The 24,607-nt window shown below is 38.7% G+C and overlaps 2 protein-coding genes and 1 long non-coding RNA gene across 3 annotated transcripts in view; 2 read left to right on the top strand and 1 right to left on the bottom strand.

Annotated features, from left to right (window-relative positions):
- Positions 1 to 24,607, bottom strand: part of LOC110257996 (uncharacterized) — an 819,260-nt gene that overhangs the window by 459,354 nt on the left and 335,299 nt on the right. The window lies entirely within an intron of this gene.
- On the top strand, positions 572 to 1,534 carry LOC146401337 (olfactory receptor 10C1-like). The gene has a single exon (XM_084970330.1). The coding sequence runs from the start codon at positions 572 to 574 to the stop codon at positions 1,532 to 1,534; it is 963 nt and encodes a 320-aa protein (XP_084826456.1).
- On the top strand, positions 15,175 to 16,113 carry LOC146401336 (olfactory receptor 2B11-like). Its single transcript, XM_084970329.1, has one exon. It carries the CDS (start codon positions 15,175 to 15,177, stop codon positions 16,111 to 16,113), a length of 939 nt encoding a protein of 312 aa, XP_084826455.1.

The following is a 24,607-nucleotide window of genomic DNA, read 5'->3' as shown; positions in this document are numbered from 1 at the left end:
CTTTATAATAAAATACTTGATGTGCAAGCAACTTTTTCAACAGTCATATACGCTGATGGTCCCTGTAATCGTGCAGAGTTGCTACTTCACATTTATGAATTTTGAATCAGTCTACTTCTTTCCATCTTTTTTTACATATTAAATCCAGGACCTACAATAATAACTGAAAAATACTTTGAAAATACACTTTGCTCCATAAATAGTGTTTAATAAATGAGTAAAGAAAGCAAGTCAGTGGGTAAAGAATAGGAAAGAAATAGGTAGGTATGGGAGGACCTTTATTTGGTAGTATTTGGCAAATGATTAAAAAAAAGAGAGGAGAAAGAATTTTACTTAATTTTTTTCCATTATATGTCTACTGACCAGATATATTTCTGACAAATCAACCAGGATAATAAACATAGAATAGGATTTGGTTTCAAGATGAGGGTAACTTCCAAACTTTGAATTTTAGAATAGCAGAAAAGAAATCTATCTCTCTGACTCAAGAGAGCTTGTTAAGAGTAAGAGAAAGATTCAGATTTCTATGTGAAAGATTCTTGATGATGACCTTGCCTTCTTTTTTTCAGGCATGACCTTCAACTGTTCCTTGTGGCAGGACAACAGCATGTCTGTCAAACGCTTTGCCTTTGCCAGATTCTCTGAGGTCACTGAACAGTGTTTCCTTTTGTTTACCCTCATCCTGCTCATGTTCTTAGCATCACTGACGGGCAATGCTCTCATAGCCACTGCCATCTGGACCAACCGGGTCCTCCACACCCCCATGTACTTCTTCCTGGCCAACCTGTCTCTCTTGGAGATTGGCTACACGTGCTCTGTCATACCCAAGATGCTGCAGAGCCTTGTGAGCGAGGCCCGAGGAATCTCTCGGGAGGGGTGTGCCACACAGATGTTTTTCTTCACATTTTTTGGTATCAGTGAGTGCTGTCTTTTGGCCGCCATGGCTTTTGACCGCTATATGGCCATATGCTCCCCACTTCACTATGCAACACGAATGAGTCGTGGAGTGTGTGTCCATTTGGCAATGGTTTCTTGGGGAGTGGGATGCATGGTAAGCTTGGGCCAGACCAACTATATTTTCTCCCTGGACTTCTGTGGCCCCTGTGAAATAGACCACTTCTTCTGTGACCTCCCCCCTATCCTGGCACTTGCCTGTGGGGATACCTCCCATAATGAGGCTGCAGTCTTTGCTGTGGCCATCCTTTGCATTTCCAGCCCATTTTTACTCATCATTGCTGCTTATGGCAGAATTCTAGCTGCCGTGCTGAGCATGCCCTCACCTGAGGGTCGCCAAAAAGCTCTTTCCACCTGTTCTTCCCACTTACTTGTAGTAACACTCTTCTATGGCTCAGGATCTGTCACCTACTTGAGACCCAAGGCTAGCCATTCACCAGGAATAGATAAACTCCTAGCCCTCTCCTATACCGTGGTGACATCCATGCTCAACCCCATCATCTACAGTTTACGGAACAAGGAAGTCAAGGCAGCTCTTAGGAGAACTCTAGGCAAGAAAAAAGTATTGGCTCATAGGTAGATAGAAGAAGATGACACAAATTGCTCTTTGAAAAAGATGCACACTCAATCTAAGAGAAAACAAAAGAAGAAGAGGGAAAGAAAGAAATGTACTTGCCAATCTTTTGTAAAAACCTCCTTTGGATTAATAACTCTGCATATAATAGTGGTAATATGATAAAGAATGGAGAACTGTGACTGCTACTGTGACAACTCATAGTATAGAATGAATAAGTTCTGCCATTCTAACATACAGCATGGTAACTGTAGTTAATAATACTGTATTATATACTTCAAATTTGCTAACAACGTAGATCTTAAGTGTTCTTACCACACACACACACAAAAGACAACTATGTGAGGCAATTAATGTGTTACTTAATTGTGGTAATCATTTCACAATAGATACATATATCGAATCATTACATTATACATATTAAGTCTTAACTCTTGACAATTTTTTTTTTTGTCTTTTTGTCTTTTGTTGTTGTTGTTGTTGTTGCTATTTCTTGGGCCGCTCCCGCGGCATATGGAGATTCCCAGGCTAGGGGTTGAATCGGAACTGTAGCCACCGGCCTACGCCAGAGCCACAGCAACGCGGGATCCGAGCCGCGTCTGCAACCTACACCACAGCTCACAGCAACGCCAGATCGTTAACCCACTGAGCAAGTGCAGGGATCGAACCCGCAACCTCATGGTTCCTAGTCGGATTCGTTAACCACTGCGCCACGACGGGAACTCCATCTCTTGATAATTTTATTTGTCATGTTTATCTCAATAAAGCTGGAAAAGAAAAGATGTGATAATTCTACTGATGTTCATTAATGACCAAAATGTGTATTTTACCATATATGCCCATTTTACCAAAAGATATCTAATTCCTTGAAGACCAAAACATTAATACATTGTGGTTTTTATTTATATCTGTGTGCAATTAATTAAGAATGGAAATAATATGAACATACAAAAGTAATTACTTAACAGTTATGCAGAAGAAATAGGCAGGAATTATCTCTAGGTATTAGAGATGATTATTTGTAAACATGTTTACTAATCTAGAAAAAGTGAATGATTTACTAAAAATTAATGTAGGTTAAAAACAATTTGTATAACATGACCTTTTGTTTAGTTTACTAATTTTGAAGAGTTTTTTCATGTTTGAAAAGGTCAGAAACTAGACAGTTACATGTAAAATAATAAGATTAAAACATTTCCCCACCTCGCATATAAAAACAAACTCAAAGTGAATGAAAGACCTAAATGTAAGACCTTAAACCATAAAATTCCTAGAAGAGAACATAGGCAGAACCCTCTAATGACATAAATCATAGCAATACCTTTTTGGATCTGTATGCTAAGGCAAAAGAAATAAAAGCAAAAACAAACAAATAAGACCTAATTAACCTTAAAAGCTTTTGCAAAGCAAAGAAAATTACCTACCAAACAAAAGGACAACCTACTAAACAGGAGAAATTATTTGCAAATGATATTTCTGATAAGGGGTTAATACATTAAAAAGCTCATACAACTCAATATCAAAAAACAAACAACTCAATCGAAAAATGGGCAAGGAGTTCCCGTTGTGGCTCAACATGTTACAAACCTGACTAGTAACTACAAGGATGCGGGTTCAATCCCTGGCCTCACTCAGTGGGTTAAAGATCCAGCACTACTGTCAGCTGTGGTGTACACTGAAGACATGGCTCAGATCCCATGTTTCTGTGGCTGTGGCGTAGGCCAGCAACTACAGCTCCAATTACATCCCTAGCCTGGGAGCTTCCATATGCTTCAGGTGTGGCCTCCAAAATGGGCAGAAGACCTGAATAAACATTTTTTCAAAGAATATATATAGATGGCTAACAGGCACATGAATAGATGCTCAGCATCACTAATTATCAGGCAAATGCAAATCAAAACCACAATGAGATATCACCTCAGAGCTATCAAAATGGCTATCATCAAAACAATACAAATAATGAATATTGGTGAGGATGTAGAGAAAAGGAAACCCTTGTGTACTCTTAGTGGGAATATAAATCGGTGATTCCTTATGGAAAAAAATTATAGAGTTTTCGTGAAAAAATTGAAAAGCAAACTGCCATATGATCCAGCAATTCCATCTCTGGGATTGTATCTAAAGAACACAAAAACATTAATTTGAAAAGATACAGGCACCCCAATGTTCATAGCAGCATTATTTACAAAGGCAAGTCATGGGAACAAGCTTAGTATCTATTAGCATTTAAATAGATAAAGGAGATGAAGGAGATGTGAACATTATAACTGTGTGTGTATGTGTGTGATAAATATTTCATGTTATCACTTACATGTGGAATCTAAAAATCAAAAGAAATTAATGTATATAACAAGACAGAAACCGTTTCACAAATATAGAGAACAAACTGGTGTTTTCCAATGGAAAGAGGGAAGAGAGGAAAGGCAAAATAGAGGAATGGAATTAACAGATATAAACTACTATGTATAATATAGATAAGAAACAAGGTTTATCGTCTAACACAGGGGATTATAGCCATTATCTTATAAAAATTTTAACAGAGTATAATCTGTAAAAATATTGAATCACTATGCTGTTTAAATCATCTATAATATTCTAAAACATCAATATTTCAATAAAATAATAATAAATATAGGGGGAAAGGGCACACTAATAGCTATATCTATATCAGAGCATATAGACACAAAGACAAGAATTGTTACTATAGCCAAAAAAAATTTATGATGATAAATTTAGTCTATCCATCAAAAAGTTATAGCAATCACAAACATGATGCATCTAGTAGCAGATTACCAAAATGCATAAGGAAAAAACTAACAGAACTGATTGGATAAATAGATAATTCCACAATAACAGTTGAACTTCAATACCCCACTTAAAATAATGGATAGAACAATTAAACAGAATATGAGCAAGTAGAGAGAGACTTGAACAACATAAACAAAATAAAACTAACAGACATCTACTGAACACTTCACCCAACAAAGCAGAATACATATACTTCTCATCACATACAGAACATTCTATAGAATCAATCATTTGTTAGGCCATGAAACAAATCACAATAAATTTAAAATGATTGAAAGTATGCCCTCTGAGCAAAATGAAATGAAACAGAATGGATAACAAAAATACTGTACACAGAAATCGATTACATTTCTATATACTAATAATAAAAGATCAGAAAGAGAAATCAGAGAAGCCATCCCATTTACAATCACATCAAAAACAATAAAATACCTAGGAATAAACCTGCCTAAAGAGACAAAAGACCTATATTCTGAAAACTGTAAAACACTGATGAAAGAAATCAAAGATGACACAAACAGATGGACAGATAAACCATGCTCTTGAGTTAAAAGAATCAATATTATCAAAATATTGCCATACCACCCACAGCAATCTACAGATTCAATGCAATCTCTCTCAAATTACCAAAGACATTCTTAACAGAACTAGAACAAAATATTTTAAAATTTGTATGGAAACACAAGAGACCCTGAATAGCCAAAGCAATATCAGAAAAAAAACAAAAATGGAGGTATCAAGCTTCCTGACATAAGACAATACCACAAAGCTACAGTCATCAAAACAATATGGTACTGACACAAAACCAGAACTATAGACCAATGGAACAGGACAGAAAGCCCCCATATAAACCGAAGTAACTATGGTCAACTAATCTATGACAGGGAGGACAGACTATATAGTGGAAGAAAGATAGTCTCTTCGATAAATGGTGCTGGGGAAACTGGAAAGCCACATGTAAAAGAATGAAATCTAACACCACATACAAAAATAAATTCAAAAAGAATTAATACCTAAATATAAGGCCAGATACTATAAAACTCCTAGAGGAAAACATAGGCAGAATGCTCTTTGACATAAATAACAACAATATCTTGGAGTTCCCATCATGGCGCAGTGGTTAATGAATCTGACTAGGAACCATGAGGTTGCGGGTTCGGTCCCTGGCCTTGCTCAGTGGGTTAAGGATCCGGCGTTGCCGTGAGCTGTGGTGTAGGTTGCAGACGCGGCTCAGATCCCACGTTGCTGTGGCTCTGGCGAAGGCTGGAGACTACAGCTCCGATTTGACCCCTAGCCTGGGAACCTCCATATGCCACGGGAGCGGCCCAAGAAATAGCAAAAAGACAAAAATATCTTGTTTGATCCACTCCTGGAATAATGACAATAAAGACACAAAGAAACCAATGGGCCCCAAACAAATTCAAAAGCTTTTGCACAGCAAAGGAAACCATTAAAAAAATGAAAAGACAACCCACAGAATGGGAGAAAATCTTTGCCAACAATGCAACAGACAAGGGCCTAATCTCCAAAATTTAGAAACAATTCATACAACTCAACAACAACAAAGCAACCCCATTGAAAAATGTGCAGAAGACCTAAATAGACATTTCTCCAAAAAAGACATACAGATGGCCAACAGGCACATGGAAAAAAATGGTTAATATCACTAATTATTAGAGAAATGCAAATCAAAACTAGTAGGAGGTACCAACTCACACCTGTCTGAATGGCCATAATTAAGAAGTGAACAAATAACTTCCCATCGTAGAGCAGCAAAAACAAATCCAACTAGGAACCATGAGGTTACAGGTTCGATCCCTGACCTCTCTCAGTGGGTTAAGGATCTGGCATTATCGTGAGCTGTGCTGTAGGTTGCAGACATGGCTCGGATCTGGCATTGCTGTGGCTCTGGTGTAGGCCGGCAGCAACAGCTCTGATTAGACCCCTAGCCTGGGAACCTCCATATGCCATGGGTGCGGCCCTAAAAAGACTAAAGACAAAAAGAAAAGGTCAACAAATAACAAATGCTGGAGAGGATGTGGAGAAAAAGGTACCCTCCTCCACTGTTGGTGGGAATGTAAACTGGTACAACCACTATGGAAAGCAGTATAGAGGTACCTCAGGAATCTAAATGTAGAGCTACCATATGATCCAGAAATTTTACTCCTGGGCATCTATCTGGACAAAACTTGCATTGAAAAAGATACACGTACCCCTATGTTCATAACAGCACTATTCACAATAGTCAAGACATGGAAGCAACCTAGATGTCCATCAACAGAAGAAAGGATTAAGAAGATGTGGTGCATCTGTACAATGGAATATTACTAATGCCATTTGCAGCAACATGGGTGGAACTAGAGACTCTCATACTAAATGAAGTAAGTCAGAAAAAAAAAGACAAATACCATAGGATATAAATTATTTGTGGAATCTAAAATATGGAAAAGATGATCCTATCTAAAAAACAAACAAACAAAAAATGCAGAAACAGATCATGGCCAAGGAGAGCAGACTTGCGGCTCCCAAGGGAGAGAGGGAAGGGAGTGGCATGGATGGGCATTTTGGGGCTTTCTTGGATGCAAACTATTAATTTGGAATGAATGGGAAATGGGACCCTACTGAACAGCACAGGAAATGTGAGTGATTAAGTCATCTTCCTGTACAACAGAACTTGCCAAAACATTGTAAATGAACTACACTTTAATAATAATAATAAAATAAAAACTATATTATGAAATATACAAGTATGTAGAAATTAGACAATGCACTTCTTCTTTTTTTGGTATTTTTTTGTCTTTTTAGGGCCACACTCGTGGCATATGGAAGTTCACAGGCTAGGAGCCTAATAGGAGCTGTAGCTGCCAGCCTACACCACAGCCACAGCAATGCCAGATCCTTAACCCACTGAGCAAGGCCAGAGATCTAATTTATATCCTTGTGGATCCTAGTCGGGTTCATTAACCACTGAGCCATGATGAGAACTCCCAGAAAATAATCTTTTGATGAAACTTAGAAAATTATGCTATAGAGAGCCTGGGAAGTAAATTTATATTGAGTATTCCTTCTTAGAGGGATCTTTAAGCTCAAAAATGAAATACAGGAACCAACTAGCCATGATGAAATCTGGGAAAGAATATTTTAGGTGGGAGAAATGGTGATTCGAATGTTCGGAAGCATGGAACGATATTGGTCTGTCTGTAAATGGAGAGTTATATCAGCTATAATAGATGGCACGCTCCACCTGGGAAAATGAGGGAAGTTGAAAAAAGGAAATATTGTCAAAGGTGTGAGAAGGATTTAGAACCCCAACAAGGGGCGTCTATATGTGTACTGTACATGCACTACCCTGGAACTAGTCACAGTGGATGTCTGTCACATACCCAAGGCCTGAAGCAACAAAGTGGGGAAGTGGTACTGGAAACCAGAAAAAAAGAAACCGTAATACACAGCCATCTCCAAGAGCTATGACTTTTGCTTGAGCAATACAGGCTGCCTCATGTGTCCCAGCTGAGAGGGAGCCAAGGGAAAATAAACCAAACTAGCTGTTCTCTCTTTCTCTAATCCTCAACTGGTGACCCCCATTGGCTGAAGCCAAACAGAAGCCATATATCAAGGACTCCTTTTGGTTCAGACTCTTGAGTAAAGCATAGAGTACAACATGCATAGTGGGACAAAGAGCGGATCTGGGGCGAGGGAGGAAAGAGAATGAAATATACCTGTCACACTTGTAAAGTGAAACAATACACACCCATGTGATACGAGTGGTTTCCTTTACAGAAAGGACAGTGAGATTATGGGCCATGGGAAGAGGCTGTTTAAAGGGAGATGTATCTATTTGTACATGTTATTCAGTACATTTGAACTTGCTTCTCAAAATAATGTACTCACAGATTGTGTGTATAAATTTTAAATCTTAGTGTTTGTATTCAAATCAGACTACTATTATGTGGAATGTTGTGTGTGCGTGTGTGTTTGAGAGAGAGAGAGAAAGAGAGAGGGTGAGAGAGAGCAAGAGAGGCTGTTAGTCTTTATATTAGAAGATCATTAAATACTTTAAAGGATTTTTAATTTAATTTTATTCCACCTCACTAGAAAGACCACTTATGGTTTTTCTTCTCTCTTCAACTAATTTTGGTGTTCATTTATTTATTCTGTTTGACCAGAAATATTACATCTTATTTGATATATTCTACAAATGAACAAAGTAAGATTTCAAGGACTTCCCATTGCAGTGTAGCAGAAATAAATCTGACTGATATTCGTGAGGTTGTGGGTTCAATCCCTGGCCTTGCTCATTGGGTCAGGGGCCTGGTGTTGCTCTGAACTGTGCTGTAAGTCACAGACGTAGATCAAATGCCATGTTGCTGTGGCTGTGGCTGCAATGTAGGCCAGCAGCAATAGCTCCAATTTGACCCCTAGCTTGGGAACTTCCATATGCTGTGGTGCAGTCCTAAAAAAAAAAGATATTCAGGAAACTCACATGAAATTCTCCACAACCATTTACTCAAATTAGCTTTGGTCTAAATGAATCCTATTTAAAAGTTTTGTCCCACAACTACTAGAAAGAGAAATTAAGAAAACAACCCTATATACAATTGCGTTAAAAAGAATAAAATACTGGGAGTTCCCGTCGTGTCTCAGTGGAGAACAAATCCGACTAGGAACCATGAGGTTGCGGGTTCAATCCCTGACCTTGCTCAGTGGGTTAAGGATCCGGCATTGCCATGAGCTGTGGTGTAGGTTGCAGACGCAGCTTGGATCTGGCATTGCTGTGGCTCTGGTGTAGGCCAGCGGCTACAGCTCTGATTCGACCCCTAGCCTAGGAACCTCCATGTGCTGCGGGAGCAGCCCAAGAAATGGCAAAAATAAAGACCAAAAAAAAAAAAAAGAATAAAATACCTAGAAATGAATTTAACTGAGAAGGTGAAAGACTAATACACTGAAAACCACAGGTAACTGAAAAAAGTATTGAAGTTCAGAGTTCCCATCATGGCTCAGTGGTTAATGAATCTGACTAGGAACCATGAGGTTGTGGGTTGGATCCCCTGCCTTGCTCAGTGGGTTAAGGATCTGGCGTTGCCATGACCTGTGGTGTAGGTTGCAGACACAGCTTGGATCTGGCATTGCTGTGGCTGTAGCATAGGCCAGCGGCTACAGCTACAATTAGACCCCTAGCCTGGGAACCTCCATCTGCTGCAGGAGCAGCCCTAGAAAAGGCAAAAAGACAAAAAGTAAAAATAGAGTACTGAAGTTCAAACAAATAAATGGAAATATACCACACCCATGGACTGAAAGAATTTATTTAAATGTCCATATTACCCAAAGAAATGTACATATTCAATGAAATCCCTATCAAATTCCAATGACATTTTCACCAGAACTAGAATAAATAATTTTAAATCTTTGTATGGAACTACAAAAGATCCTGAGTAGCCAAAGAAATCTTAACATGAACAAAGCCAGAGATATCATGCTATATGATTTCAAACTGTACTACAATGCAGTAGTAAGCAAAACAGTATGGTATTGGCATAAAAACAGACATATACATCAATATAACAAAACAGCCCAGAAACAAACCTGCTCACATAAGGCTGATTAATTTATGTTAAAGAAAACAAAAAGAATGGGAGAAAGACAGGCTCTTCAACAAATGGTGTGGTAAAAATTTGAAAGCTACATGCATAAGGATGAAACTGGACCACTATCTGGTACCATACACCAAATTAATTCAAAATGAATTAAACATTCCAATGTAAGACCAAAACGCATAAAAGTCCTAGGAGAAAACACAGGCATTAAGCTCCTGGACATCACTCTTGGCAATAGTTCCTTGGATATGATTCCAAAGACAATGATAACAAAGGCAAAAATAAACCAATATGTGGAATCTTAAAAAAAAGCAAATGAACAAACAAAACAAAACTAACAGACAACAAAGAACAGAATAGAAAAGACTGGTTGTTGCTAGAGGGGAGGAGTGTTGAAGGGTGGAAAAGAGAGGTGAGAGGACAAAAAGTATAATATCCGGATATAAAATAAGTCATGAGGGTGTAATGTACATCATGGTGATAGTGTCAATATTACATTGCAAATTTTAAAACTGCTAAAAACGTAAATCTTAGGAGGTGAAAGACTTCTATGCTGAGAACTAGAAAACATTAATCAAGGCAATTAAAGAGGAGTCAAAGAAATAGAAAGATAGTCCATGTTCCTGGGTTGGAAAAATTAATATTGTAAGAATGGCTATACTACCCAGAGCAATCTACAGGTTCAATGCAATCCTTATCAAATTACCCATGACATTTCCACAGAACTAGAACAAACAATCCAAACATTTATATGGAACCACAGAAGACCCAGAATTGCCCAAGCAATCCTGAGGAACGAAAACCAAGCAGGAGGCGTCGCTCTCCCAGACTTCAGGCAACATTACAAGCCACAGTCATCAAGATGGTGTCATACTGGTACCACAACAGACATACAGACCAATGGAACAAAATAGAGAACCCAGAAATAAACCCAGATACCTACAGTCAATTAATAAGTCCACAAATACCAAATGCTGGACGGGGTGTGGAGAAAAGGGAACCTTCCTGCACTCTTGGTGGGAATGTAAGCTGGTAGAACCACTATGGAGAACATTATGGAGGTACCTTAGAAAACTCTACATAAAACTACCATATGACCCAGCAATCTCACTCTTGGGCATCTATCCAGACAAAACTTTCCTTAAAAAAAGACACATGCACCCGCGTGTTCATTGGAGCACTATTCACAATAGCCAAGACATGGAAACAACCTAAATGTCCGTCAACAGATGAATGGATTAGGAAGATGTGGTATAGATACACAATGGACTACTACTCAGCCATAAAAAGAACAAAATGAGGCCATTTGCAGCAACATGGATAGAACTAGAGAGTCTCATCCTGAGTGAAGTAAGTCAGAAAGACAAAGACAAATACCATATGATATCATTTATATCTGGAATCTAATATATGGCACAAATGAACCTTTCCACAAAAAGAAAATCATGGACATGGAGAACAGACTTGTGGTTGCCAAGATGAAAGGGGAGGGAGGGAGTGGGATGGATTAGGATTTGGGGTTAATAGATGCAAACGATAGCCTTTGGAATGGATAAGCAATGGGATCCTGCTGTATAGCACTGGGAACTCTGTCTGGGCACTTATGATGGAGCATGACAAAGTGAGAAAAAAGAATGGATACATGTATGTTTAACTGGGTCACCTTGCTGTACAGTAGAAAATTGATAGAAACTGTAAACCAGCCCTAATAGAAAAAATACAAATCATTATAAATGAAAAAAAGAAAGAAAATAAATCTTAAAGACCTTATCACAAAGAAAAAAAATTGTAACTTTGTACAGTGACCAATGGTAGCTAAATTTACTGTGATCATTTTGCAATGTATGCAAATGTCAAATCATTATGTTATATACCTGAAATTAATGCGTCATTGTATGTCCATCATGCTTCAATTTAAAAAATCATGAGAATAAATGAAACACTTAAAAGGGAAAAAGTGAGGGAGTTCTCTTCATGGCTCAGTGGTTAACAAACCTGACTAGGATCCATGAAGGTGTGGGTTCAATCCCTGGCCTCACTCAGTGGGTTAAGGATCCAGCATTACCATGAGTTGTGTTATAGGTCACAGACACAGCTAGGATCTGGCATTGCTGTGGCTGTGGCATAGGCCAGCAGCTATACAGCCTGGGAACTTCCATATGCTGCAGGTGGGGCCCTAAAAAGCAAAAAAGAAAAAGGATGGGGGAAATGAATAAAATAATAAAATAAAATTAAGTTTCAGTGTTTGGGGAAATCAACTTATTTTAAAACAAACCTAGCAGTAGAGGAGACTTGCTACCAACCTATATTCAGTAGGTAATTGTACATAAGAAGCATTTCCATGGAGAACCCAGTCCCAAGGAACTTTGCTAACTCATCTGGGATAAGCGTAAATGGGCTGTTTGAAAATAATGCCCAAGAGTCTCAGGATTATAATAAATTGCACATTCGCAAAGCACTCTCAATATTACCTACTATTGTCTTCCTAATATGGGCTTTTTTTGTTCCAAAGATCATGCTTAAATAGTCGTCTGTGTACTATAGGGTTCTCTGTCATTCTCTGAAAGTTTGAAAAATTCAAGTGTGTTCCTTCATAATTCCTTTTCTTAAATTATTTTTATCAACATAAGGTAAGTAAAATGACATTTGATTTAAAAACTACCCATTCTTAGGGAAGGTTGAAATGTATGTATATGATAGTACTAAATATACATAGGGAAATCAGAGCATTTCATTTCTGGAAGCCTCCTCTAAACTTTGGAAATAACTAGTTTGGTGCCCATAGAAAGCAACTATATTTTTTTTCTTTGTAATCAGATTCTCTCAGTCTATCATCTAAAACTGTCTTAAAAGCATGTAAATTTTAGTAAACACTATATCTGAAAGATATTAAATAACTGAATGAAATGTATACCCTTCATTCAATTATGTGAGCTATTTAAATACGCAATAAAAATTTGGTGGATTAATTTGTCCATGTTTTATCTAGATGTTTTAAAGTCAGATAAAAATCTCACTTATTCTATAACATTTTCCTAAACATACATTAAAAATAACTGTAAATATAAATAAAATACTGTGTGATGAAAATGATGTATAAAAAGATACAATAGTGGAGAGACAAAACTTTAAAAGATCACAGATAGGAATTCCCTGGTGGCCTATCAGTTAAGGATCTGGCGTCACCACTGCTGTGGCTTAAGTCAATAGATGGGTGAGGAGTTCCCGTCGTGGCACAGTGGTTAACGAATCCGACTAGGAATCATGAGGTTGCAGGTTCGGTCCCTGCCCTTGCTCAGTGGGTTAACGATCCGGCGTTGCTGTGAGCTGTGGTGTAGGTTGCAGATGCGGCTCGGATCCCGCGTTGCTGTGGCTCTGGTGTAGGCCGGTGGCTACAGCTCCGATTCAACCCCTAGCCTGGGAACCTCCATATGCCCATATGCCGTGGAAGCGGCCCAAGAAATAGCAACAACAACAATAACAACAACAACAAAAAAAGACAAAAAAAAAGACAAAAAAAAAAAAATAGATGGGTGAGAACTTCCATGTACCTTGGGCACAGCCAAAAGAAATAAAAAAAATCCAGATAAACCATTCCCTATGCAGTTCAATAAGGATGTGAAGTCACTGGTACATCAAAAATTAGAAAAAAAGCAGATTAAAAATTGGATAAAGAAGTCATGGTATACAAGAATTAAAAGTAATGAAATATGAGAATGACATAGAAAAGATCAGAGATCTAGCACAGAATTAAAGAGCTTACATATAATCTATGGAGCCTTGCAATCTGAATTTATAGTTTCACAATCTCAATAACTCATTTAAGGAATTGATAACTTTTTGATCTTTAGAAGCTCCCATAGTTATTAGCAGACAATAGCGATGAACGATTAACAATATCTTAAAATACGGATATTAAATTTCCTTTGTCTTAAGGTTTGGGGATAAGTACTAAATGATTTGTGGGTGTAAATGCTTACTTTAGTGTTTGGCATAAAGGCCCATTAAGGATTAGTTGGAATTATTATTATATTACCTCATTGTACACAACAGACCTGGGGTTATTTTGGAATTAAGAGCCATAGTGATATCTTAGCCCTGAGGAGCTTTGTGTGACACCTTACACGATGGATTTGAGAACTTAGAGAAACAGAGTATGTGAAAATTGTGCCTTGTAAGCCCACATGTTGCCCCTAAACTTTTAAGTCTCTGGTCCTCAACAGAAATACTTTCCTCCTATACCAGTTCCCTGGACATAAATGTTGTATTTGTAGCTACATACAATTAAGTAAAGCATTGATAAAAGACCAAGGTCTTACATAAAAATAACATAAGTCCCCCGATAAAGAAAAACTCCTACAAGATAGGTAATAAAATTTGACATGAAAAATCAACTGCGTGGTTTGAACGAAGTAGTTATGCAAGAAAACAGATATCCAACAACAAATGTTTGAGTTGGGGGAAACATGTTTATAGCTAAATTCTCTCAGTTTATACTTCAGCCAGCTGTCATCAAAGTGTTTAAGTTTCTTGCTCAATTCTAAATGACCAAGACGGATTTAAATATTAAAAGCCTTCTTAGTCCCCATGGGATGATGTAATTATTCGACTACAATAATATACTTGCATCTGGACAAGCCTATCTTGATGATGCCTAAGGGCTAGGTTTTCTCCTCCTCCTCCTTGTGCTAGAGCTAACTGCACGCTTTCATACTTCTTAACATTTCAGTAAGGCCTTGCAGCAGGGATCCTGAAAAAGACCTATCTGATTCCTAAGACCCAGCCACATCTACTTTATCAGGCACCTGAAGATAGGAACAAATAAACTTCATTTTAACTGCCTCCTTAGCTGATATTTCTGCAAATCAAAGTATAAAAGCATTACTTTGGAGCATCTGAAACACAGTCACTTCTGCTTGGCATTCAATCCTTACCAGAGCCCAAGGACATGCTTATAGTCATCTTTATCACACAGAGTACTAGATTCCATTTCAGAAAGGTTCGGTTACTTGCTTAAGGTAGCTGTCTTTATGCTGTAGGGTCATGAGGAGAAATTAAGTCCCCTGGTGTCACATCTTTTAATTATCCTCCCCCACCCACCCAAGTGACTGCACCCAATCTTCTATGCATGGATGCTTAATTGTGTGCATATACTCCCAATATATACAATTGTGTTTGTCATTTCTCAAAATCTTTCTACACTTCCTGCCACTGCTCTGATACAGGGGAAGCAAACTGCAGATAATGGAACGAATTAACAAAAGCCATCCAGAAGAGTTTATTCTACTAGGCTTTGCGGATCGTCCCTGGCTAGAGCTTCCTCTGTTCATTATTCTGCTTCTAACATACCCCATGGCCATGGTGGGAAACATAGCCATCATTCTGGTGTCCACCTTAGACTCCCGTCTGCACAGCCCCATGTATTTCTTCCTCACCAACCTCTCCTTTCTGGACATGTGCTACACCACAAGCATTGTCCCTCAGATGCTGTTTCACCTGGGACGATCGAAGAAGACAATCAGCTATCTGGGCTGTGCCGTTCAGCTTTATTTCTTCCACATAATGGGAGGCACAGAATGTCTGCTTTTGGCTATTATGTCTTTCGATCGCTACGTGGCCATCTGCAAGCCTCTGCACTACACCCTCATCATGAATCGGTGCACCTGTATTCTACTGGTGGCCACTGTGTGGCTGGGTGGAATGACCTACGCTGTCTCAGAGGCCACTGTCACATTACACTTACCACTCTGTGGTTGCAACACACTGGATCACTTGATATGTGAGATTCCTGTTCTGATAAAGGCCGCCTGTGGTGAGAAGGGCTCCAATGAGCTCACACTCTCTGTGGTTTGCACTTTCATGTTAGCTGTGCCACTATGCTTCATTCTTGCTTCCTATGCTTCTATCGGACATGCTGTATTTAAGATTAAATCTTCGGAGGGAAGAAAAAAAGCCTTTGGCACATGTTCCTCCCATCTCATTGTAGTTTTCTTCTTTTATGGCCCAGCCATTAGCATGTACCTTCAGCCACCTTCCTCCATCTCTACAGACCAGCCCAAGTTCATGGCTCTCTTCTACGGAGTGGTGACTCCTACACTCAACCCTTTCATCTACACTCTGAGGAATAAGGATGTAAAGAGTGCCTGGGGCAACCTGGTGAGGAGCGTTTTCACTTCCAAGTGATAGTTCGCAGACATCGAATGACATTATTTGACAAGTGAGTAGGTACATAGGAGTTTCTCTGACAAATCATTCTCATCTCATTTTTCCTCAGATCATGTTATTCTTCTTGCAAAATATGTCATATTTCTAATGCTCTTTCTAATGGTGTTAGGCAAGGGTGATACTTGACTAGTATACACCAGTTAGGCCAATCCGTGGAAATACACTACAAATAGTCTACACTGGTTAATACATACTGAAATAGTAACTATGTCAAACAGTATTTAAAAAGTACTATATATTACAATACAAACTAATTAGTTAAAGTTAATAATCATAAGACAGCATGGTAACCATTCACCAATGGATTTCCTATGACAGTGCCACCTAAGAACAATTTCATCACTCTCGGCAAGACTGGTCACATCCAAGTGGGCAGCACGGTGCCAGTGTGCATTCCGAGTGAGGCACTCTACACCTCAGACCAACCGTGAGTCTCAGAAGACAATCAACCTCAACTTACATAGATCCTATTGCTTCTTTAGAAGCACACTGTGACTCTTGTTTAACTAACAAGTGTACAGGGTTTGTATTTTTACCTAAAGGATCTATTGTTGAATATTAAAATGGACAAAATGTGTGCCTAAGTTTCTTAACATCCCTTTTAAATATTATAAGCATGAACCTTCTGAGAGAATCATGAACCACAACCTGGAAACATTTTGTGCATAATGGAAATAGCTCGGAATGCCTTTTGAAATCCTTCAAGAATCTTTTACAAGAAGAAGCAATTTGTATTTCTAGAAGGGAAGGCCACTTGCTTACTTTAAGCAATTGAGTATCTCTTTGATGCTCACAATCTGTATCATGACAAATTCAAAGTACTGAACTGAGCTCTAGGGTTCATATCTAACAAACTTTTGTCACAAAATTAGTTACACTTTTAGAGCAAATTAAAGAGTTTATGGTTACTTGATGTTAAATTAATAGGATGAGAAATCAACGTAATGGTTGTGTAGTGAAGAAACTAGCAGCTAAGGAAAACAAGAACCATTTAGACTTTTCTGGCATGGGTTCGGGTATGATCAAAATCTAAGCAAGCCACTGGATGAAAAGTTGCATGTTATCCTGAACAAGAAACAATTTGAAATCATATCTAATGTTTGATTTAAAAGAAAAAAAAAGCAGATCATAGGATGCTTGATCCAGTTCTTGAGACAAACAGACTTTGGTTTATCTCATTTGGAAAATATTCTAAATAATTTTAAAATTTAGCTGTTTAAATAATTTAATATTTTGGCCTGAGTTTTGGCCTGAATGCCCCCCAAAAAATTTTTTTTTAATTTCACACACACACAGGGCAATGAAAGTATAAAATTCTGTGATGTTAGATAATGCCTCTGATCATTTTGAGTAACGATATCCTTGATCACTTTGCTCTAAGCAGAAATTGGCACAACAGTGTAAATCAACTGCACTTTAATAAAAAAGAAATAATAAAGACACCCTTTGTCTTACTTAGTCTTAAACACAGAGGAATGTGATAATTTTCAGTTTGGAGGGCAAAATCCGGGAAGATTTGTGTCAAAAGCTTAGCGATGAGACTGTTGAGAGCTCTTCAGATTACTTCTTTATCTTTTATGGCTGTAAAGACAACTCATTTCAGAACTGGGCTTTCCAGACTCTGAAATATCGGGGCTTCCTGAAGGAAATACACACAAACATTTAAGCATAAAGAATATTGAGTGTAGTGGTAGGGGGAAAGTCACAGAAACATGTCCTTTTTACTAAACTACCTCACGTTTCCGCAGCATGTATGTCCAGTATATTCCAGCATGAAGAATACTGTCAGGAACCATTAAAAAGCTCTGTTGAAGGAAGTACATATTACATGTGAAGTTTAGCATGTACTCTATCCTTGATGTAAAGCATGAGCAATCTCAAGAGTGCTTTTTCAAAGAAGTTGGTCAAAAGCTTTTCTTCTTTTCCCAACCAAGCAAATCTTTCCTTAAGAACAAAAGGAAGACAGCAAAATATTTTCACTTTTGTTCTAAAAGATCCTAAAAATGTAGACATGTATTTAGGACTGTCTTTAAGGGAGAAGTCAAAAAGGCTTCACTAGTTATTTTGTGACACAGCAGGTTAAGGATTCTGCATTATCACTGCAGCGGCTTGGGTTGCTGCTATGGCACAGGTTCGATTCCAGGCCCTGGAATTTCCACATGCCAGAAACAAACAAACAAAACCTTACCTATGATTTCCTTCACATTAGAGGTGTTCTCAGATTTGCAGAGTATAACTCCTATGCAACAAGTGCATCCTGCTCTAAGGGATAGGATTAAAACAAAATACATGCAAATCAGGAGTCCCCATGGTGGCACAGTGGTAATGAACCCAGCTAGTATCCATGAGGACACAGGTTCGATCCCTGGCCTTGCTCAGTGGGTTAAGGATTCGGCATTGCACCATGAGCTATGGTGTAGATCACACACGCAGCTCGGATCCCAGGTTGCTGTGGCTGTGGTATAGGCCGGCAGCTACAGCTCCAATTCGACCCCTAGCCTAGAAACTTCCATATGCCACAGGTGTGGCCCTAAAAAGCAAAAAATAAACTAAATAAAACAAAGTAAAATAAAATAAGTAAATGCAAATGAGAATTCTGGTTCAACAAATGTCTTACAGCTACCATAAATCCAATGTCTACTCGAAAGGTGATATTCAGAATTCCAATGACTTGGAAGAGTCCCAGAGGCCACTAGGGCAGGAGTGGGGTAGGGGTGGAAGAGGGGGGAGATGAGAGGAGTGAGAAAGAGTTTCCACTAAAGCACACTAAGAGACAGATACATAAAGTTAATCAATGTGATCCTTGATTCGATCTTTGATTTATTTATTTTTTGCCACACCCATGGCATGTGGATATTCCTAGGCCAGGAAAAAAACTTATGCCACAGCAGTGTCCCAGTCGATGCAGTGACACCACTGGATCCTTAATCCACTGCACCACAAGGGAACTTCCTCAATTTTGTCTTTGGGAAATACTCTCAGGAACATTGAGGAATAGGTCACATTATACTCTGTAATATTTCCGAAAAAAATATTTTAAATGTACATTCATATTATATTATTATAAACAGAAGAAAATAAAAATCCCCTGGTAAAAATTAACAATGTGAAATCTGGTGGTGCAATATACTAAGTCTCTATAACCATTATTTTTGCCATAATTTTTATTATCTTAGTGGTTGAATTGTTATTGGAATATGATGGACTTAAATTTGAAAGTTCATTATGCTTGAAATCACTTGAAGCTGTCATGACATATGATAACCAGTGCCCTTCTAGCCCCACATTTGTAAAATAGAGATATAATATGCGAAGCTGAGACCAACAAAGGAAAAGAAAACGAGTGTATCTGGGGTGGAAGCCGTGCTGGTTTCTGTAATTGTTGATAGCATGCTTGTGCCAATCATCCTGCACTGCTGAGACATACGCAGAAGAGATAACTGAGCATGTGTTCAGAGAATATGCTGCACAGGAATAGGCATGAGAGGAAGTGGACAAAAACTGGGAGACAAGAGCTGTCTGGAAGGGAAGGAAAATTTTACTGGGATAAAGAAGAAGCTGGTCCTTCACTGCATTTAGCCTCCATTCTTAGCTGAGAAAAGGCTGCTCAGTTCTTCAGTAAAGTTGTCTGTGACTCAGATTCATGTGCGCTGGGTGATTGTCAATTTGCCAATTCTTGGTTTTAGGTTTAGGGTTGGCAATGCTAGGATTTCAGAACTTCTAGTTTACCCTGGGCATTGTTGGCCATGACAAAGGGTCTCAGACTACAAAAAATCTATTGTGGAGTTCTTGTCGTGGCCTAGTGGAAATGAATCCCTCTAGGAACCATGAGGTAGTGGGTTCGATCCCTGGCCTTGCTGGGCAGGTGAAGGATCCAGCATTGCTGTGACCTGTGGTGTAGGTCGCAGATGTGGTTCGGATCTGGCATTGCTGTGGCTGTGGTGTAGACCAACAGATGTAGCTCCGATTAGACCCCCTAACCTGGGAACCTCCATATGCTGCAGGTGGGGCTCTAAAAAGCATAAAATAAAAAAATAAATAATAAATAAAAAATAAAAAATCTATTGTCATTACCCCGATTTTGTCACATAAAAGTCAGTTAAACTTAAGCAAGTCGTGTGTCTTCTTTCCTTCAGTTTTTGTTGTTGTTCTTGTTGTTGTTGTTGTTGTTGAAAACCCAAAGTTAGGCTATTTATTTTCTCTCTCTCATTTTTTTTGAAGTATAGTTAGGTTCAAATTACATAAATTGTTAGTATACAAAATGTAGTGATTCACAATTTTAATGGTTATACTCCATTTATGGTTATTATGAAATATTGGTTATATTCTATGTGTTGTACAACATATACTTGTAGCTTATTTTATACACAATTGTTTCTACCTCTTAATCTCCTACCACCACGTTGCCACTCTCCTCTTTCCTCTCCCCACTAGTAACCACTAGCTTGTTCTATCTGTGAATCTGCTTATTTTTTGTTACATTCATTAATTTGCTGTATTTTTTAGATTCCACAAATAAGCAATATCATATACTATTTGTCTTTCTTTGCCTGACTTATTTCACTTAGTATAATACCCTCCAAGTCCATCCATGTTGCTAAAAATGGCAAAATCTGACTACTTTTTATGGCCATGTAGTATTCCATTGTGTACATATGTGTCTGTGTGTATATATACATTCATTCCATGTGTTCCTGATCCGTTTTTCTGTTGATGAATGCTTAGATTGTTTCCATATTTTGGCAATTATAAATAATGCTCCTATGAATGCTATGGTACATGTATCTTTCTAAATTAGTGGGGTTTGGGGGGAATATACTCAGGAATGGAATCACGGGGTCATAGGATAATACAGAACTCTAATTTACATTCCTACCAATAGTGTAGGAGGGTTCCCTTTTCTCTATATCCTTGCTGACATTTATTATTTGCGTTATTTTTGATGATAGCCATTCCAACAGGTACGAGGTAATATTTCATTGTGGTTTGTGATACAACTGCATAAGATTCACATTAGTAGTTTGAAAAGTTCAAAACAATAAACGCAATAATGTATGTGTTACTCTTTGGGGGAATTTTGGTAGCTGACCTTTGTTTTGGATTACAAATTAATTCGAATATCATGGTAATATGGCTAGGATTCGATATCATATAGGCTATAATTATAGCATTCCAAGAAAGATAGTCTATACAAATTTTTTAAATTTATGTTTTCAAGCAGAAAAGAAAGAAAACAGATGCGAAATTTCAACTTTTTTTAAAGTTAGATAGTCAGAGACTCGTGTATTACAGGAAGTGTTGGAACGTCCATGAGCACAAGGTGGTTCAAAGAACTAAACTACATGGGGGGAAGTTTTTTTTTAATTCCCCCCTTTTGTTTGGCTTTTAGGGCTGCATCCATGGCATATGGAGGTTCCCAGGCTAGGAGTCAAATCAGAGCTGTAGCCACCAGCCTACGAGACAGCCATAGCAACGTCAGTCCCGAGCCATGTCTGCAATCGACACCACACCTCACAGCAATGCCGGATCCTTAACCCACTGACCAAGGCCAGGAATCAAACTGACAACCTCATGTCTCTGCTGCACCATGACAGGAACTCCTATCCCTTTTTTAATTAAAGTACAGTTTATTCACAATGTTGTGCCAATTTCTGCTGTACACCAATGTAACCTGGTTCATACACACACACACACACACACACACACACACACACACACATATATATATACACACACACATACACACACTCTTTTTCTCATATTATCTTCCCTCATGTTCTACCCGAAGAGATTGGATATAGTCCCCTGTGCTACACAGTAGGATCGCATTGCTTATCCCTTCTAAATGCAGTAGTTTGCATCTTACTAGCCCCAAATTCCCTCTCCATCTCCCACTCCCCCTACCTTGGCAACCACAAGTCTGTTCTCTATGCTTGTGAGTCAGCTTTTCTTTTGTATTAAACTATCGTTTTTGCTTTTAAAAGTTTTATTTCGCTCTGTGATGGTTCACTCTATGTGGCCCCAATTACTTACTAAAAATTCTTTTATATACACAGTCTCGGTTCTTCATTTCTTGGACAGTAGGTTAAGGACAAAGGCACATAGCCCATATTACCGTCTATGTCGAGCTGGAGATAGAGAATCACAGACACACAAAGGCAGAGACATCAGGATCAGTGTGACTGCAAACCAACCAAGGAACTGAGGGGAAGTCTGAAAATGTGGTTTTCATTTTAAAAATTTAGGAAATAGGATTTGAATCAATCATATGAAAAGGTTAAAAGCCTCAAAACCACAACGGACAACGCGATCACCACACAAAACTCAGGTGTTTATTTTATGTTGAATTGTCCTTTAACCTTATTCCACGTGAGCTCCATATGGTTTCCAGTTTTAAAATGTTACATACATAGGACACTTCTTTCAAATAGAGAAGGTATCAATAACAAGGGTCACAAAAATATTACTGTAATAAAAATACATTCATTTCTTTGGAAAACATATGCCTTGATCTTCATAATGAACTTACTAATCAGAACTGTTCAAATTAGACCAATTTCCTTAAGAAGGAAAAACACTACATTTTCATATAGCTTTTATCACAACATTTTCCAATATATTTTCACTAATTCTTTCAAATACCCATCAGATTTATCAAGTCACTTTCAGACCCTAGTACTCGGTTGCCTCCGTTTTTTTTCGTTCTTTCTTTGTACTTGTTTGTTTTTTAGGTCCACACCCACAGCACATGGAGGTTCCCAGGCTAGGGGTTCAATCGGAGCTATAGCTGCCAGCCTACACCACAGCCACAGCAACACAGGATCCCAGCCATGTCTGCGACCTACACCACAGCCCACAGCAACGCCAGATCCTTACCCCACTGAGCAAGGCCAGGGATTGAACCCACAACCTCATGGTTGCCAGTCAGATTCATTTTTGCTGCACCAAAACAGGAACTTCCAAAATTTGTTTTCTTACTATTGATGGCATAATAAAGAATACATGCCAAAATTCCTTTCAATCGTAACTATCATCCAACAAAAGAGTAAGTGTTGGAGAAAGGATTGAAGACATTTCACTGTATTTTTAATCAAATCAATGAGGATAAATTTTATGATGAATTCTGCCTAAAAAGCAAGAAATTAAAAGGCATATTCTAGGTTATTTAAAATTGATAAGATCGGGCGTTCCCGTCGTGGCACAGTGGTTAACGAATCCGACTAGGAACCATGAGGTTGCGAGTTTGGTCCCTGCCCTTGCTCAGTGGGTTAAGGATCTGGCGTTGCTGTGAGCTGTGGTGTAGGTCGCAGACGTGGCTCAGATCCCTTGTTGCTGTGGCTCTGGCGAAGGCCAGTGGCTACAGCTCCGATTCGACCCCTAGCCTGGGAACCTCCATATGCCGCGGGAGCAGCCCAAGAAATGGCAAAAAGACCAAAAAAAAAAAAAATTGATAAGATCATCTCTCCCTAAGAACTACGCTTGCTGTTTTATCAATATTTAAAACAACTCCTCCCTTGGAGTTCCCGTCATGGCACAGCAGAAACAAATCCAACTGGGAACCATGAGGTCCGATCTCTGGCCTCACTCAGTGGGTTAAGGATCTGGCATTGCCGTGAGCTGTGGTGTAGGTCACAGACGCATTGCGGTGGCTCTGGCATAGCTAGCAGAAACAGCTACGATTAGACCCTTAGCCTGGGAAACTCCATATGCCACAGGTGCAGCCCTACAAAGACAAAAAGACAAAAAATAACATAACATAACATAACAAACATAACATAACATAACATAACATAACATAACATAACATAACATAACGTAACACAGTTCCATGTCTCATTTTCAATTAAGAAAAAGATACTTCTGTTTTATTAGGTTTGTGCCACTGCAAAAAAAATTAATACTGAATTTGATCTTGATTGTACATGATTTTTTTCTCTGCTAGAGAGTGACTTGTATTTGGGGAGTCTGTGTTTAATTCATATTGGCTGCCACAAACTCTGTGACCTTGTGAGAGTCCATAAGTGCTGAGAAAGTGAGTGAATGAAAAAGTGGCTGACACATGGATGGGCAGATGAGGCACTGGTGAAGAGATGCTCCATTATGCTCTTAATGTCAAAGTATACAGGCTCACTCTCACCCCACTAATCTTTTTGCTGCCTCTCTTACATCTTTGTTTCTCAAGGTGTAGATGAGAGGGTTGAGTCTGGGTGTGACAACAGTATAAAGGAGGGCAGTGAACTTGCCTCCATCTTGAGAACTTCCTGATGGGGGCTGAAGGTATATGCACATGGCTGGAATGAAAAACAGAGATACAACCACAAGATGGGCTCCGCATGTCCCAAAGACTTTCTGAAGTCCAGCTGTTGACCGCATCCTCAGCACAGCACGGGCAATCGCACCATAGGAGCTGAGAATGAGGATGAGAGGTATGAGAACAAAAACGGAGCTCCTG

The sequence above is a fragment of the Sus scrofa genome, chromosome 7, assembly GCF_054392235.1.
Source record: "Sus scrofa isolate SSC_HxYL_T2T_F1_AM1 chromosome 7, Sscrofa_HxYL_maternal_Yorkshire_Landrace_v2.0, whole genome shotgun sequence".
NCBI lineage: Eukaryota > Metazoa > Chordata > Mammalia > Artiodactyla > Suidae > Sus > Sus scrofa.
This window is presented reverse-complemented; position numbering and strand designations above follow the sequence as displayed.